The following is a 16,002-nucleotide window of genomic DNA, read 5'->3' on the forward strand; positions in this document are numbered from 1 at the left end:
TAAATTTTATGGGAATGTGCTTCAGATATGTGGTGAAATCCAGACAACTATCGCTGTCTTGGAGAGACATGGTGAAACTGAAATCTGATGAGTAAGTAAAAGTAAAATAATCTAGGTTGTGACCTCATCCACAGACAGGGAAGAGCTCTCACTATTTGACCGCAGAGGCGCATGGATGCCGAGTGATTACAGAAGTTGTGTCTGCATCAGTGGCTGTGTAAAGCACAGCGTTAAATCATACTGTGTGAAAGTTGGAGCAGCTGATCCCGGTCCTGTTGTGACAGTGGTGTGGTCTTTTGTATGGAGGCCATGCACAGTAAATCTGCTCCACTCCCCTCGCACAAAGGGCCGCTTCCATTTATGGGTCCTGGGTGGGGGCTGTGCCACAATGAAGGGAGCGGGACCTTCCAGACCTCTCTGAATTCTTTCTCAGCCAGGCCGTGGAGATGACACAGGGAATTCCTTTGTTAGTCCTGCAAGATGAGAAATCATTTCTGCTTTAGTGCAAATGACTGACCCCTGAGCTGTTTTATCATTATGTCATGTCAATCACGATATAAACTACGCAGTCTTTGTACTGCCTCACATTTTTAAAGATATTGGGAATTTCCTGAAGAAATCAGAAACAAGAGGTGCTTTGGATGTGAAAAAATGCACAAGGTGTTTACTCATACAGCATCAATAATGGATAAATCAGTTCCCTTTCTAGTCCATACAGTGGAGTGCATCTAATTTACACACAATAGAGACTTTAACACAGACCGTCCCAGTATGAAGCATTAACCTTTGCATCCGTTATGAGCTTAAAACTGAAAACTTCCTTCCAATTGTTACTGCCAGACTGTGATCGTCACTGAAGCCTTTGTTGTTAAAAATAACTTCTCTTCAGGGGGAAAGCCACCATGACTAATACTTAGGAAACACATGCTCAATCATGAACACCCCACTTAAGGTTTCCAACTTAACTTGTGTCCGGAGTGTGCGCTCAACCTTTGAAACAGAGGTTAAGAAACACTTGGTAGATCATTTCCATGTCTGTAAGAGGCACACGAGATGAACGTAAACAGACGCTGCACGAGGTTTTATTTGCTGACTCTGCATTGTGATCCTAAAACCATTTGGGAACAATAGAGTCCTGTAGAAAACAATACACTAAGGTATTTAAACGTTTAAGCCAAAGTTGAAAAACTTGGGTAAAAGGTTGAGTTGCCAAGGTGATGAATGCTCCAACTGACCCAGCAGGAGATCAACTAAGAGAATCTGGCCACATCCAAATCACTCTACTAAGTAGAAACCTGACATGCATTTCACACAACAATGCAATGCAAACAAGGGCACCACAGTATAGCATATAAAACATCTGTTTTACCATACCATCACCATGTTACTGTACTTATGATGTGATTAAACAAATAACATTTTTTATTGTTATGCGCTGTATGTTTGCACAAATGTGCAATATTTCAAATTTACTGAAAGACTACATGAAACATATATTAAAAAGTACATTTAAAAGGCAAAGCTCTACATCAGCTCTACATGCAGAAATTATAATGACATTTTAAGTGATCGTGCCTTTAATAGGTACCTAATACAAACCAGATTATACTGGAAATATGGTATAAAATAAAGGCACAAGAATGAGTAGACTTATAAATATAGCTACTAATGTGCAAATTGAGCTACGTTGTATGTTTATAATACAGTCTACAATTAGATAATTCATATCGATATACGTAATTGTACTGTTTATATAAATTAACCTAAATAAAAATGTACTTTAGTATCATTACAACAATAAAAACATATGTTTAATTGAACATTTAACACTATATATGCTATTATGTGCTTGAGGTAAGGCTGTAGAAAACTATAATCAATCTTGCTTGGGAAAAATAACGAAAGCAGATAACATTACAAGGGGTTTTTGTCATTATCCCGACTAAAATATGGTCCTCCAGTTACCAACCGTAACCTGGTTAGTATTTTTCAGAATCTGTTGCATCCACAAATCAAGGAAGGTAAACTTCTTCCATCTGGCCACACACACAAGGAGCTCAGAACAAGAATGAACACGACTGTCATGCTGAAAACCAAATTTGCAAAACTATCTTCGCCTAAAATCTCCAAAGAATGCGGAGTGTTGTGATGTAAAACCTTTATCTAGTGAATGCAGTCTCTGCTTCTTGAGAGTGTCGTTAACTGTCCTGCAAAGATCATTAAAACATGCTCATTGTTCTGCACATAATGGATTATACAGAACACAGCGTAATGAACCTTGGGTCTGGTTTATTTGGGATATTAGATTTTCCACTGTGTCCCGATATAATCAGCAATTAGTAATTTGAGTTAATAATGAGTGTAACATCCGCTCCAGGTGGGAACAGTTTTCCTCCTCTCGTTGCACGTATTGTCATTCTTGGACATTCCATGGTCGGTATCAATAGACAGGAGACACTGAGTGGACATAGGGGGCAACACTGATTCTTACTATTGTTCCTTTGAGCCCTCACTTCTGCCAACATTTCCATTACTGAAAATATCTCAGCTGTTCTTTGCCATTTGAGCTTCAGTAATGTATATATATATAAAAAAACAGATAACAGATGCTCAGGATCAATAACTCCTTAAAATGTCAGGGTAGTTATCTTTCAGCGTGACTTCCTGTTTTGTGCAACTTGATTGCTCAAGACAAAATGTCAATATCAGCGAGTGTTACCACCACTATATGAGTACGCATTTTTCTGCTCACAGTCGTTACAAAGGGAAAACCTGTGCTGAAACAACGGTGTAGGCTGTAATGTAGTGTTCACTGTATAGTTAGTGTACATATGGTATGAAACAATGCAAGGTTTCAGACGCAATGTAATACTGAGCCTAAACTATGATTTTGTGTTGTTTTATATTGTTGCAGAAGAGGAAAAGCAAACTCCGCGAACAACTATGCAAAGGCCATTTAGTTTCGGTTGTCACATTAAGTGTACTGGCCTCACTAAACGTATGCGTATTTAGCTATCCAGCGCGTATAAACAGCCAGGTGAGGTGAACAAAGAAAAACGGATACTGCTTCATCCCGAGGTCTTTTTCTCCTCTCCTTTATTTTACACACAGCAGTGCAAAAAACAAGCTGTAAAACTGTAAACACAAACAAAAATAGCTTTTAGCTCATATCGTCTTTTTCAATAATTTCCAAATGCAACACATTCATTTCCTTCTTACACATCCCGATACTCTTAAGAAAACGTCTAATATAAAACATATTACACACAGCGTCAAATAACCAAAGAAACACAAAATGAATGAATGGTCATTAAGACCAACACATTAAGTGTAAATACAGCCAGTGCTCAGGATATGAGGGATTTACATCACAAGCTGTAATCACAAGCATGTTTAATCCTTTATGATCAAAAATAAAATGATCCCTTGGGTTCAATAACTATTAAAGGTCTGTGTTTCATTAAGAGGGATGCGATCATATTTGAATATTTTATGTCAGAATTGATCCATACCTGATCACTTGGAGAGAAAATTGATCAAACCACACCCACACAGCTCTGATAAAATACTTCAGCAGATAGATTTTAGTGTTATTTCTTTTTAAACTACACCAAAATATGTTTTATTTGAATCTGATAAAGACGTACTTGATGTTGGAAACCAAGTTTTAAAAGCCTTTGAATAATTAATGGGCATTTTAATAAGTTAGAGGTAAATTATTGATGAGAACAGACAAGGACGAAAGTGTCTACTGTGTATATTTCAGTTTCCGAATTAGAAATGAGAGATGTAACAATATGAAGTGAATAAATACAGTATGTAAACAACTATTTGATTGTGCGCTAAAGGCAGATAAAGAGAAGCTCCTGTAAAAAATGGTGAGTTTGGTCAGATGATAAAAATTGCTTACATCTGTGTGCGATCATTTGACATTGTTTCCATGTCACTGAACATTGGGAAGATCCATTATACCAGCTGCTCTGCAACAGAGTGGAAAACAGAACATTAATAATCAACTAACTGGACAATGTCATAAAAACAGGAATATTTAGTTTTAATGCACAAGTGAGTGTGCCTGTCTTCTTCTCAGGGTAACAGAAAAATCTGACGATACTGTCCTTAATACTACATGCTGCTGTAACACTGTAAATTTCCCCATTGCGGGATAAATTTAAGGATTATCTTATCTTATTCTCCAGTGGCACTTTGTACTTCTTACAATAGACATTATGAAGTGTATATTTTCCTCTTCGTTACATTGATTACATTGAGATTTTTTTCCAAGACAGTCAAACAAAATTTAACCAAGCAAAATTACACAAATTTCTTGTATTTATCAAGAGGCTGTGCAGAGACTAGATGTTAATTGCTTTCATGGCCGCCATTGTTAACTATGAGAATAATTAATTAGAGAAACAGTCTTTTTCATCTTCTACACAACTCCGCCAGGAGAATGTTTGCTCGTTCTGGCCCCAGTGACGGGCGTCTGAATGCAGAGACTTTGTTCTACTAATGAGCGGTGACATGCAGCTACACTGGCCTATGGTGGGAGAGGACTGCTTGAATTTCAGAAAAACAATGGGCTGATAGAATCCTTCCTGGACTCGAGTAGCTGAGCAGCTACAGAAAAAACACATTATTCCCTTAAAGACAAATAGGCGCAATAAAGGAATCAGATAGTAGCTGCCTCGGATAGGAAAAATAAAAGGGAAGTTGAATGATTTTATCCAATATTACACAAGGGAATTTGTTTAATTTTGATGGGGTGTACTACTCCAGATGACAATGTGACAGAATATTGAAAATAACCTCTGATGATGTTGTGGGCATCACTTTTGTCTGCAGCTGGAAACAAAAGGTCTCTTCTACAAAATGAGCAAGAGGACTTTAACACAAGTGGAGTTAAAGATAAGCAGGGAATAAGAGAATTATGGGAATCCCCTTAATTGAACCTAGAGACTAAAAGTGAGACAAACGCTACCTGCGCCTTTGATTTTGTTTGTCTTTTCAAGTCGCCTAACTTTATGGAAGTGCAATACTTCTTTGCTTTAGTAGCCTTTTGACCCTTGGGGCACATGTTGATGCTGGTTGTGAAACACTTCCTGACTCCTATGAAAAATGTGATGATTTGTGCATTTTTCAAAGGGAGCCTTCTTCCTTCAGCAAATTTTTAAAGCAGTTAACCCGTACTGATTGTATGTGCATATACTATGTACGTTTTCCCCAAACATATTATGACAAAGAGCTTATGGTCCAAACTCTGTGTGCACAGTTGAAAAGGCAGCATTGTAAATGTAGTCTGTAACTCTTTGGGTGTTGTTTAAAAAAAAATATAGAATATAGACAAATTAAAAAGTGCCATCTATACCTGTAGACATGCATTTCATTGTAAAAGTTTCATTGTCAAACCCTGTTCCCTCAGTGATGCTCTGGTCAAAGGAAAGGCAGCTTGAAAATTCGTTGTTAACCTTCTCAGAACATACAGCAGTAATACAATAAACTGAGTATGTCTTCAAGTTGTGTTAATAAACGGAACTATGCTGCCATCTTCTGGCGATGAAGAAAGGCACCACCACTAACGAGGCCCACACCTCTCCAACTCACATTTCATTGCATGAACTTCACTTTTTCTGGGAGATCTACAGGCATCACAGTCTGAAATGTCTAACACTCACACTCTTGACTACGTGTGAAGATGGAGACGGTAGTGAAGTGAGTTAGATCAGAAGAAGGTTCGTTTTGTCGACCTTTGTTCACCAAATACACTGAAAAGAAAACACCAACACACTCAACACATGAGGGCGCTGTATCTTCTGCAGTGACCAAATCTTCACCTTCAGTGTTGGACTTTTTTTTTATCATCATTTTTCTAACAACCCTTTCACCAATATTCCCACACAGCAGATGTGTGTGCGTTTGTTTCTGACAAGTTGTTTTCGCTTAATTTTGGAAATAATTTTTAATTTCAAAATGTGGTTAAAATATGCAAAAATATGTGCTAGATCGCATCATAAAATCCAGACGAAGCCACTAATTTGTTGCAACACTTTAACGCTTACTTTTTCTAGTGTAGTAACAAGTGTAGTACTTGTTACCTATATGTGGAGGATATTTTCTTTTCTTTAAGCTGGTTGCACGCTGAAATTAAATAGGCTACTTGGTCCATGTGCAGGAGGACCAGACCTGTTGGGCCTGTCTGTATGTCACAGTATCTTTATCTGATTCTTTTAAGATGCTTTGATGGAAAACTCGGCAGAAAACCGGGACAGACAGACCTGAACAAATAATGGAGGGAGGATGCGGTGGGGAGTAGTCAGATGTGCAGCTCTTACCCATTGGTTGCCTCAGACACAGTAGCTCTCCCTCTCCCTCTCTCTTAAATGCGCTCTCACCGCCGACCGTAGCAGATAATCACAGGCCACTGTGAGAAGGACACACCTTCCGCTGATTTTGCCACAGTTTACTCGGGGATGCGTTTTGATTTGCGAAAAAAAGGTGTCATCAGTCGAAGATTTGAGTCGTTTTTTTCAGCCTGCGGTTTCGCAGTTCTGCGATTTTTGCGCATAGGTTACGGCACTGCTCCGCTCCAACTCGAAGATGACTGGGGTTTTTGAGAACTTAAATACTGATATGCATTCGAACCAGATTACCTCTAGCAACTACCACAGCTTGCACAAATCGCAGGAGTCGCCGACTCTGCCAGTATCCACGGCGACGGACAGCAGCTACTACAACAGCCAGCAGCCAGGCCACTGCGCCGGCTCTCCGTTTGGCCAGCTCGGCTCTTACCAGTACCACGGCAGCGCCACAAACTCTGTGCCATACAACGCAAAGGCATACGACCTCGGCTTCAACTCATCTTACGGTGCATACAGCTCCTACGGCTCCAACTCCTCTCCGACTCCAGCAGATACAGGTAAACTCATTTCTAAACCATTTGTAGGAATTCTATACTTTAGTCTGCAGAAATCCTTGCATGACATTTCTTGGCTGCAAATTTAACAATTTATTACACAATATTTTACAAGATCATTATATCTGGACATAAATTACAAGACAAATTTATATAGAAGCTCACTGATTATTTCTGAACACAACTCTCTGTTATTAGTAATGAGCCCTGGCATTACAGGGCATTATTAATATTACTAATTTTCATATTTTGTGTACATAAACTGACAGCACTACAAAGATACCCTACACTTCTCATTCATTCATTCATCTTCTGTAACCGCTTGTCCTGTGAAGGGTCGCGGGCCCTGCAGTTCTAATACACTGAAAAATGGCAAAATCTTTCATGCATAACGTCAATGGCGTTTGTATGTCTTCACAGAGAAAGAAGAGAGTGAGCCAGAAATCCGGATGGTTAATGGAAAACCAAAGAAGGTCAGGAAACCTCGAACCATTTACTCCAGCTTCCAGCTGGCTGCACTTCAACGGAGGTTTCAGAAGACGCAGTATTTGGCTCTACCAGAACGGGCCGAGCTGGCAGCCTCGCTGGGCCTTACGCAAACACAGGTGGGTACATCTAAGTCATGGCTTCATGCGCTGTCACATATGCACTTTATGTCTCATATGAAAGTAAATTAAAAGTAATATGGGATTGAGCCGTAAAATATCGGTTAATCAATTTTATGCTCATATACGTTTCTTTTCCAGGTCAAAATCTGGTTCCAAAACCGACGCTCCAAGTTCAAGAAGTTGTGGAAAAGTGGAGAAATCCCCCCAGATCAACACGTTGCTTCCAGTGAATCTCCCCCATGCACGTCTCCGCCAACTACTGCCTGGGACTTTCCACAGACCCAAAGAATGAACAGTGTCAGCTCTAGTTTACCTCAGAGCAGCAGCCCTCCCAACACGACTGCGCCCTCGTCGTTTTTGGCAAACTACTCCTGGTACTCAACCACGAACTCTACGACGCATCTGCAGTCTCCTCTGGTCCAGCACCACCACAACTCCGCCATAAGCGCTGGGACGATATTCTGAAATAATAATAATAATTAAAAACAACAACAACAAAAAAAACATCGGGTTTAAATCGGACAATACTGGTGATAGAAAAAAAATGCCAATACCTTCATTTTACAGACCTCGTGTGTGCGCCATGTGAACTTTACAAGCATCTAGGAGAAGTTAAAGGAGCCAGACAGGACCCTGGCAAATGGTAGACACAGATTTCTACAGTTATTTTTGTATTTATTTATTTTGTTTATGTGAGGGATGAATGAACCACTATTACCCAAAGCAATCACAGCCTGGGCGCAAGCCTTTTACGCGGACGTCACTTTTTTGCCATTCCTGCTAAATAAAACCTTCACCGCAGGACAACCTGTCACAAATGTAGCACAAGTTAACTGTATCGTGCCTTTTTCAATATGACCTCATTTTGTTGTGCGATGAAAAAAACAAACAAACAAAAAAAACAGCTTACCTTTATCCATTCCTCGTGTAGTTGTTTTGAATATAATGGGGGGTAAGTGTCTGAATCCACGTCTGTACATATTTTACCACAGCTTTTTGATAGCCCATGTCGCTTTTTTTTAGGCTATTGGTGCAAATCAATTAACCACCGTAAGCTACTGATTGTCCCACCCTCCGATTTACTTGTATCACACTTAATTGTATTTTTGTCTTATTTATTTTTAGTGTTCCATATATGGCCAGACGTTATTTAAATAAAATGTTTTCTGTGCATTTGCATCCGTTTTTATTTTTTATTTTTTTCTGGGACATATGGGAGAGTTTTGTCTTAGCTTAGATAGCCTAGCCTAATATTTACCAGTGGGCCTAATAAAGGAGTATTTTAATTTAATTTGACCTCATTTTATTTGGAGAAATTTAGAGTTTTAATTTCAAACAAGACACAATTTATACTTGGTGTGTGCTACGTGATTTTTTTTTCCAAATGTTCTTCTATTTCAAAAGATGAAAACACATCAAGTTAACCTTAGCTGATATTAAAAATGTTTTAGGCTAACTGTTCAGGAGCATGTTTTAAGCTAACTGTACACGAGCGTTACTGAATATTAGCCCACCGGCTGCCACGAACAATTAAAAACTGTATTTGTACGGTTTATTAAAACTACAATTACTTCCAGTTTAGTTGTGAAACGTTTAATCTCCTTAGTTAGACAGAAGAACGTACACCCGTGGCCACTGACTAAATTAATAACCTAGCATATCAAGCTAACAGCTATTCGCGTTGCTTAGAAACCGTGTTATTAGCTCCGTTAGAACTAGCTGTAAGTTAGCTAGGACGGTTGGACGTTAAGCTAACGTTTAGGCTAGCAGTGATTCAATTATATTTCTTAGCCAACAATGTGTTGTAAAATGTCTGAAATGACTTGAACTCTTTGAATCTGTCCCATGCAACCCTACGATATAATATCTGACCTATCTCGGGTTAAATTAATTTTACCCGGCTCTGTCAGCAGTTGATTAGCCTAGCCGAGGCTCAGGCAGGCTCAGGCAGAGGGAGAGGCCCCGGAGGCGCACGCCGAGCTGAGAACACAACAACACGCCTTGGCATGTGAGGCGATGGGGTGGGTATGTGAATGAGCACAGGCTCCTCAGACTGTGTGGAGTCAGAGAGCCGCTTTCCAGACGTTTTATGAACTCTGCCTAACAAGAGGAAAAGAGACAGGAACTGGGTCCAAGACAGCCTGGAGCTACAACATCATGGAAATCTCTCTCACAAGTAAAGTCTCTGATCTTTGAAGACGAGCAGATTGACCCACATTATTCATGCGGCCCATGTAGGGCCTGTGGGCTACATGGAAAACACAGGCACGCAGCCAATAACTATATTTACTGCACCCAAGAAACCCTATTTTATTTTATTTTATTTTGTTTTATTTTATTTTATTTTAGCTACTTTGAGTCCAACAGATAGCTAAATGTGTGGCTCATATTATTTGTAAATAATTTCTATCACTTACTGCGGCTCTCATTCACTTGTCTGTCCCACCACACGCTTCCCTTGACACGACCACAGGCCATAAAGTGCCTTGTACATAATTAGGACTGTAGCTTGTCAGCGGTTGCTATATCTGCATGATGGAGCCTCCCCCCTGCATGGGGCTGACAGTATCAAACAGTAGGCGTGCAGCCAGCAGCACATATACACATGCATATACGCCTGCCTTTAAATAATGTAACTGAAATTAATTGTCAACACTGTTATTGCGCCGAAAGTGTAATGCAGCATGGTAGATCTGCACTGAACAATTGTTTGAAATAATAATCAGAATATATAGGGAATAATTTCAGTTCATGGTTTGCGTCCTAAAAAACGCTTGATTCAGTTGCGCACTAAAAGCTGCTGTGGTTTATACTTCAGCATTTCTCCAGGCAACTTGTAAATGCCATACCCCCTATCCTAATTTATACCCTGATCTGTAATTTCATCCACATTTGCTCTGGTTTGAGCATTCTGGCTTTCAAAACTGAAAGCCTGCAATTACTATATAATTCTTCGCAATTTTAGATGTCCTAATATGGGGTGTAATTTTTACACAAGACAATTTCCCGCTATTTCAAGCATCAACATTGTCAAAGTTGTATGTACATAATAAATGGGAATATCAATGCATAGTTTTTAGCCTAACATCTTGACTCAACGATAATTATATCCGTGTGGAGCCTACGCAGAATTAGCCTGAATTGCATGGTAACTGCTGCTTTAAATTTTAAAAAATTACTCATAATTTCCCCCCAAAGATTACCAAGATCTCGAGTGCACAATGTCATCAGCGTAATGAGGAGTAAACATTTATGCTAATAATCTACATTTTTTTCCCCATCAGCTATAAAGAGGGGAAATAAAGCAGACATTTTCAGTCATATTCTGAACTCTGCTGCTATAGCTTAGACCAGCACATTGGACGCATTTTGTGGGATTTAAGCGGCTCGTTTTGTGTCTGTGCTGCAGGATGCTGCTCATCTACCTCCATGCTGATTTCAGAAAATCCTCAGAGGAAGCTCTTCTATTTCTGAAAGGTGTGTACTAAATGTTACATTTTTTTCAAATAAAAAAAAAAAGGATTAAAAGCGACTGAATGCATTTGGGATCATTAAAAACAGGAAACAGGCTTGATTCTTCTTTTATTCATCCACTTCTTTCCTGCTAGTGCATTAGTTAATTTGTTCAGATCGGTGAATGTTGCTGATTCTTTGATGATATATTTCAAAGACTAGTTCCTTATTTTATCTTGTAATATCAGAAAAAAATAATAATAATACATTTAAAAAAAAAAAAAAAAGGCTGCTGCAGTGTATGTAAGGAGCTTCTTTAGTGGGAAACTCGTATTTTTCAGAAATCTGTTCGCATCCAGAGGAGATGTAAGGAAAGGGAGACACAGAAGTTGTTCTCCAGTCGCTGCGCTCGCTGCTCTTACATTGTGCTTTGCTAATTCTGAAGCCTCTTCGCATTGACAAGTCGGTGATGTACACCTGCAAGCAATTTGCCAGTCTTATACATAGCCTAAGTCTAAAGGAACAGAAAAGGCAGCTCACCTATTTCGCTTTTTTTTTCTCCCTATTGCAGCAGAAATTTTCTTTCAGAGCACTATCTCTTTTGTCAGCGCAGAAAGATCCTCGGTGCGAAAAAAAATTGCTCATAATTACCTCAGAGATAGGAAACTGCATTAGAATAAATAAGGGCGAAATTACTGTAATTATGCTGGGTTTGATGGGCTCGGCTCGTATAATCAAGGGGAGAATGCAACGAAATAACACTGACCCTCTTGGATGTGCAGCTGCGCCTTTCTAGGGCTAGGCAGGCGGATTTTTATGTTCGCTATACCGCGGCGATCCTTTCTTAATGGTATCAAAATATACATGGGCCTACTCTACAAGTTTTTGTATTAAAATAACAATGGAGACAGGGTTGAAGAAGAGGATGTGACAAAAGGAGGAAAACGAGGACAGAGCTCTATCCCTTATGCTTATTGTTGGAAAGAGTGATGGTGTAGCTGTAGGCCTACTTCATATAATAATAATAATGATAATAATAATACTAATAATAATTTTTCCTCCTCAGACTGTTTTAAAAGGATGATGTGCAGATCGCAAGAACTGCAGTAAATTATACAATAAATCATTTGTATATTCGCTGTGACAGCTGAGAGCAAGTACAGCTCTTCCTCTACCATTTTTTCTTTCTTTTTTGTTGTTTTTTTTTTTCACCCTCAGGCACATACAAACATAAAATAAATACCACTTTAATACATTTGCATGACATTTGTCGCTCTTTTAATTTTCTCCTTGCTTCTAATTATTATTTCAGTTCCAGTTCAGTATTATAGCACCTTTTTTAAGATCAGGTGAATTCACCTGTCCATTCTTTTTCATTACGATTATGATTGGTTTTTAAATAAATAAATGAATAAATAAAAATAAATATGCCTGTATCTTTATAAAAAATAAACGTAAAACAAAAATCATATTTTCTAAATGTATAGGCGATTATTTAGCTAAAGAAAATTGGCTCTTTTTTTTTTTCATTTGCGAACCAAGGCCTTTGAACTTTTCACTTTCATTGATCTCCATCTGATCCGCTTGTTCATCCAGAGTTTTTTTTTTTTTTTTGCACCTGCCTGTTGCGCGATTATTCACTTAACGCGCACAATTGATCCCTCTCAACACGGAAAACGGGGATCACAGAAGACAAATAGAAAGGAGATTATCTTTAAGAAAAGCTGAAAAAAGGGAATAAGTGATGCAGTTGAATGAGGCGAGGCACCCCACGAAGAAGCGGGCAAACCACAGAATAAATGATCGGTGTGATTTCTTCCGTTTTATAGCCTAATGTTTTTGTTTTTGTTTTTTGGGTTTTTTTTTTTTGTTTTGTATCATTATTAATTTACTTTTTGAACCCGTGGCTTGATCTGGAACATGCCAAGACATTTTTGTGGAAATGCGTAAAAACGGACTATTTTTGGGGGGTGCCAGATTTTTAATGTCTAACATCTGCAACGTGCAGCGAGCAGCAGCACAAACCCACGCGGACTAAACGCTCAACATGACCATGAATCTAAACGAGGAGCCTTTTCCAGTTCACACAAACGCACTCACATGGTGTCTGCTACAATAGCCAACATGATACTGCTTTGTGTCAGCTCACATTAAACCTGCGCCACGCTGAAGCCTTTCTTTTCAAGTCGGGTGGACGAAGAGGAGGAGGGGGTGGAGGAGGTGGAGGAGGAGGAGGAGGAAGAGGGGGGTTTGAATCAGACACCGTTCTGGACATAATTTAAATCATATTTTACTGCTTTTGAAACTTTGCACAGTATGTACATAAACTTCAGAAACAGATCAATAAATTAAAGTGATCAATACAAAACTAAATATTTTCTATGTTGACTAAACACATTTCGACGAATACACAAAGCCTAAACCCTGTTTCACAGCGTATCCAGTACAGCACAAAAACAAATCTGAAAATTATGTACAAAATACAGTGACAAATGAGCTGCTCACCCTCCGGATATTTTTTTTTTCTCAAGCAGCAAATCGTCAGGCCTTTTACATTTTTCACATAACATCGGGGCACGGCATAGAAAAGCTTTGCTTGCGTTAGTGCAGCATTAACAACACAGTGTTGTTATTTCAAACACGCTTACAAAATGAACACAGACCGACCTTAACAGAAGAACTAGTCTGAATAATTTAACTTAAATAACAAACACATATAAACAACATAGTAGCAACTTGAGGCTTTTTGCACAGTATGCTCTGTGGTTGAATGTGCTGTAATGGCCTGATGGTTACCGGTGGAATTTAGGATTTGTTATTTGGTTAAAGAAACGCTGCTGCGGCCTAATTGGCCTTTAACTGTCAAATGGATGCAGATTGATTTTAGGTCATCATCACCTTGGTACCGGTGTAAACAAACACGTGTAATAAACATGAAGCCTACAGCTCAACAACAGAATTGTTCACACAAATATGACTTAAAAAAAGAAAAAAGAAAAAAGAAAAAAGAAGAAACTGACAGAAAAGTGATCAACAGCAGCCAAAAAAGATCCTTTTGTCTACGATTTCCGCTGTCACGGACTTGTTGCCCTTGGGCGCATTGTGTGCCTTTTCATTCTCTCAGCTCCCTTCTTCTTCTTTTCTTTCTTTCTGTCTGTCTTCTTCTTCTTCTCTGCTTGCCGTCATCCGATATGAGGAGGCCTCTGTGTCAGCTGGCAGGATGCGGCAGCAAACTCCGGGATTGTTGTTGTGCATTATCAATGCTGAGCCGCCGCGCTTAGCGGCTGTAAGGGCCTTTTCACTATCCTGATACTGAGGTCTCTGTTCACATGAGCTGTGACTGTTGCATAGACTCTTGGTGTGTGGTTGGATACCATGAGGTGTAGCTGGGAATGTAAGATCCGGTTGTGCCCACTGAAGTCTTCACGGTGGTCGGTGAGCTCCAGACAGGTGCCACCGATGGAGAGCCGCTAGAAAGTCCACGGCCAGTGGCTAAAGCGTTGGTGTCAATAGTGCCACCTCCTTGCTTCATCAACTTCTTGAATTTGGACCGTTTATTCTGAAACCAAATTTTTACCTGGAAAGAAAGAAATTGGATTAAAAAACAGAAAGTGTAAGAGACAAATTTGAAAGAATTACGCACACTTTACGCGTTATTTTAAAATAGGATAATTAAAATTTGAATACACATAGCTTTGCTTTATTGATTGGGAAGCATCCCTAATAATAATAATAATAATAATAGTAATAATAATAATAATAATAAATAAAAATAATAATAATAAATGTTGCAGGGAAAACTAAAATATAATGTAAAAATGCGCTATGGTGCTGCTGCAGAGTGAAGCTATTTGTGTCGTTCATTGACTTGCCTGTGTCTGAGTGAGACCCAGCGACGCTGCCAGCTCTGCTCTCTCCGGTAACGCCAAATATTGAGTTTGCTGAAACCTCCTGTTCAGGGCTTGAAGTTGTAAACTCGAATATATAGTCCTTGGTTTTCTAATCTTTTTCCCTTTGCCGTTGAATCGCACCTCTCCGCCTTCGACCACCGTGTTTTTCTCCGTTTCTGGCGCTGCTAGATGCAGGAAAGAGCAGAGGAGGGGGAAAAAATGAAGAGGCAGCTGTAGCCAACAGTGCAGCGCAGCAATGAATACTCAGGCGCAAGTTTTACAGGCTGTACTTTAGGTATAATTACCCTTAATTGCATACATTGTTTATAGCGTTACGCAATAAATAATTACCAAGCCTAATTCCACATCTGGGTCGTCTTTTCCATGCAGCGATGACTAGTGGAAAGCCAACACAGAAACGTAATATTTTAGATGCAAAGATGCTGTTGCACACTTACCTGCATCCTCTAGCCGCGTCTGTGTGAGTCCCGAGCTGTTTTGGTACGTCTGTACTGTACTGAGATATGGACTGGTGGAATGGCTGCCGACCGAGTTTACGTATGGATAACCCAAAGATCTGGGAAACGACGAGGCAGGGCTGTAGCTGTCGTGCTGTGTATGACCTGCAGAATGTAAACAGTGCATGGGATAGTGTCCGTGAGACATGGAGGAAGGCGACATTTGTTGACTCGGGGGTCCAAACTCCATGAAAACGGTTTTTCCTGAGGCAGGGCTATTAAGACTTTCTGGAATCGTAGTCATTGTCATCTCTTCTGGCGGTTCCCCTTGTCTCGCTTTTGTTGTTTTCCTTCTATGATCTCAGTGAAGGATGGGTCCCAATTTAAGCCGAACTGATTTTTTCTCTTTCCATTCATAAGAAAATGCAGTTTGTGCCTGTGAAAAGTCCTAGGAATGATGCTGTGGACCAAGACAAACTCGCTCAAAGGTTTGAATCTCGGACTCATGAATATTCATCGAAGACTGTCGCTGATTGGTCCACTCTCTCCAAGAGGGAAGCCGATTGGTGACGCTGGGGCTGGGTCCGAAGAACCTGATAAAGTCGAGGAAAACCACAAAACCCCAGATTTCCTTTTGACATGTCAAGATTCACCATATTATTATTATGATTATTATATTA

General features: G+C 39.6%; 2 protein-coding genes across 2 annotated transcripts; one reads left to right on the forward strand and one right to left on the reverse strand.

Moving 5' to 3' along the window:
• Window positions 1-6,105: 6,105 nt before the first annotated feature.
• On the forward strand, window positions 6,106-7,986 carry dlx2a (distal-less homeobox 2a; the record flags this gene model as incomplete). Its single annotated transcript, XM_084545302.1, has 3 exons — window positions 6,106-6,916; window positions 7,334-7,518; window positions 7,660-7,986. The coding sequence occupies exons 1-3, from the start codon at window positions 6,598-6,600 to the stop codon at window positions 7,984-7,986; spliced, it is 831 nt and encodes a 276-aa protein (XP_084401428.1). The 5' UTR covers window positions 6,106-6,597.
• Window positions 7,987-13,218: 5,232 nt separating this feature from the next.
• On the reverse strand, window positions 13,219-15,632 carry dlx1a (distal-less homeobox 1a; the record flags this gene model as incomplete). The annotated part of the gene is given in 3 exon segments (XM_084544102.1): window positions 13,219-14,551; window positions 14,847-15,038; window positions 15,318-15,632. Coding segments are annotated over 3 exon segments (759 nt in total). The 3' UTR covers window positions 13,219-14,299.
• Between the last annotated feature and the right edge of the window lie 370 nt (window positions 15,633-16,002).

The sequence above is a fragment of the Chelon labrosus genome (genome assembly GCF_963514085.1).
Source record: "Chelon labrosus genome assembly, chromosome: 5".
NCBI lineage: Eukaryota > Metazoa > Chordata > Actinopteri > Mugiliformes > Mugilidae > Chelon > Chelon labrosus.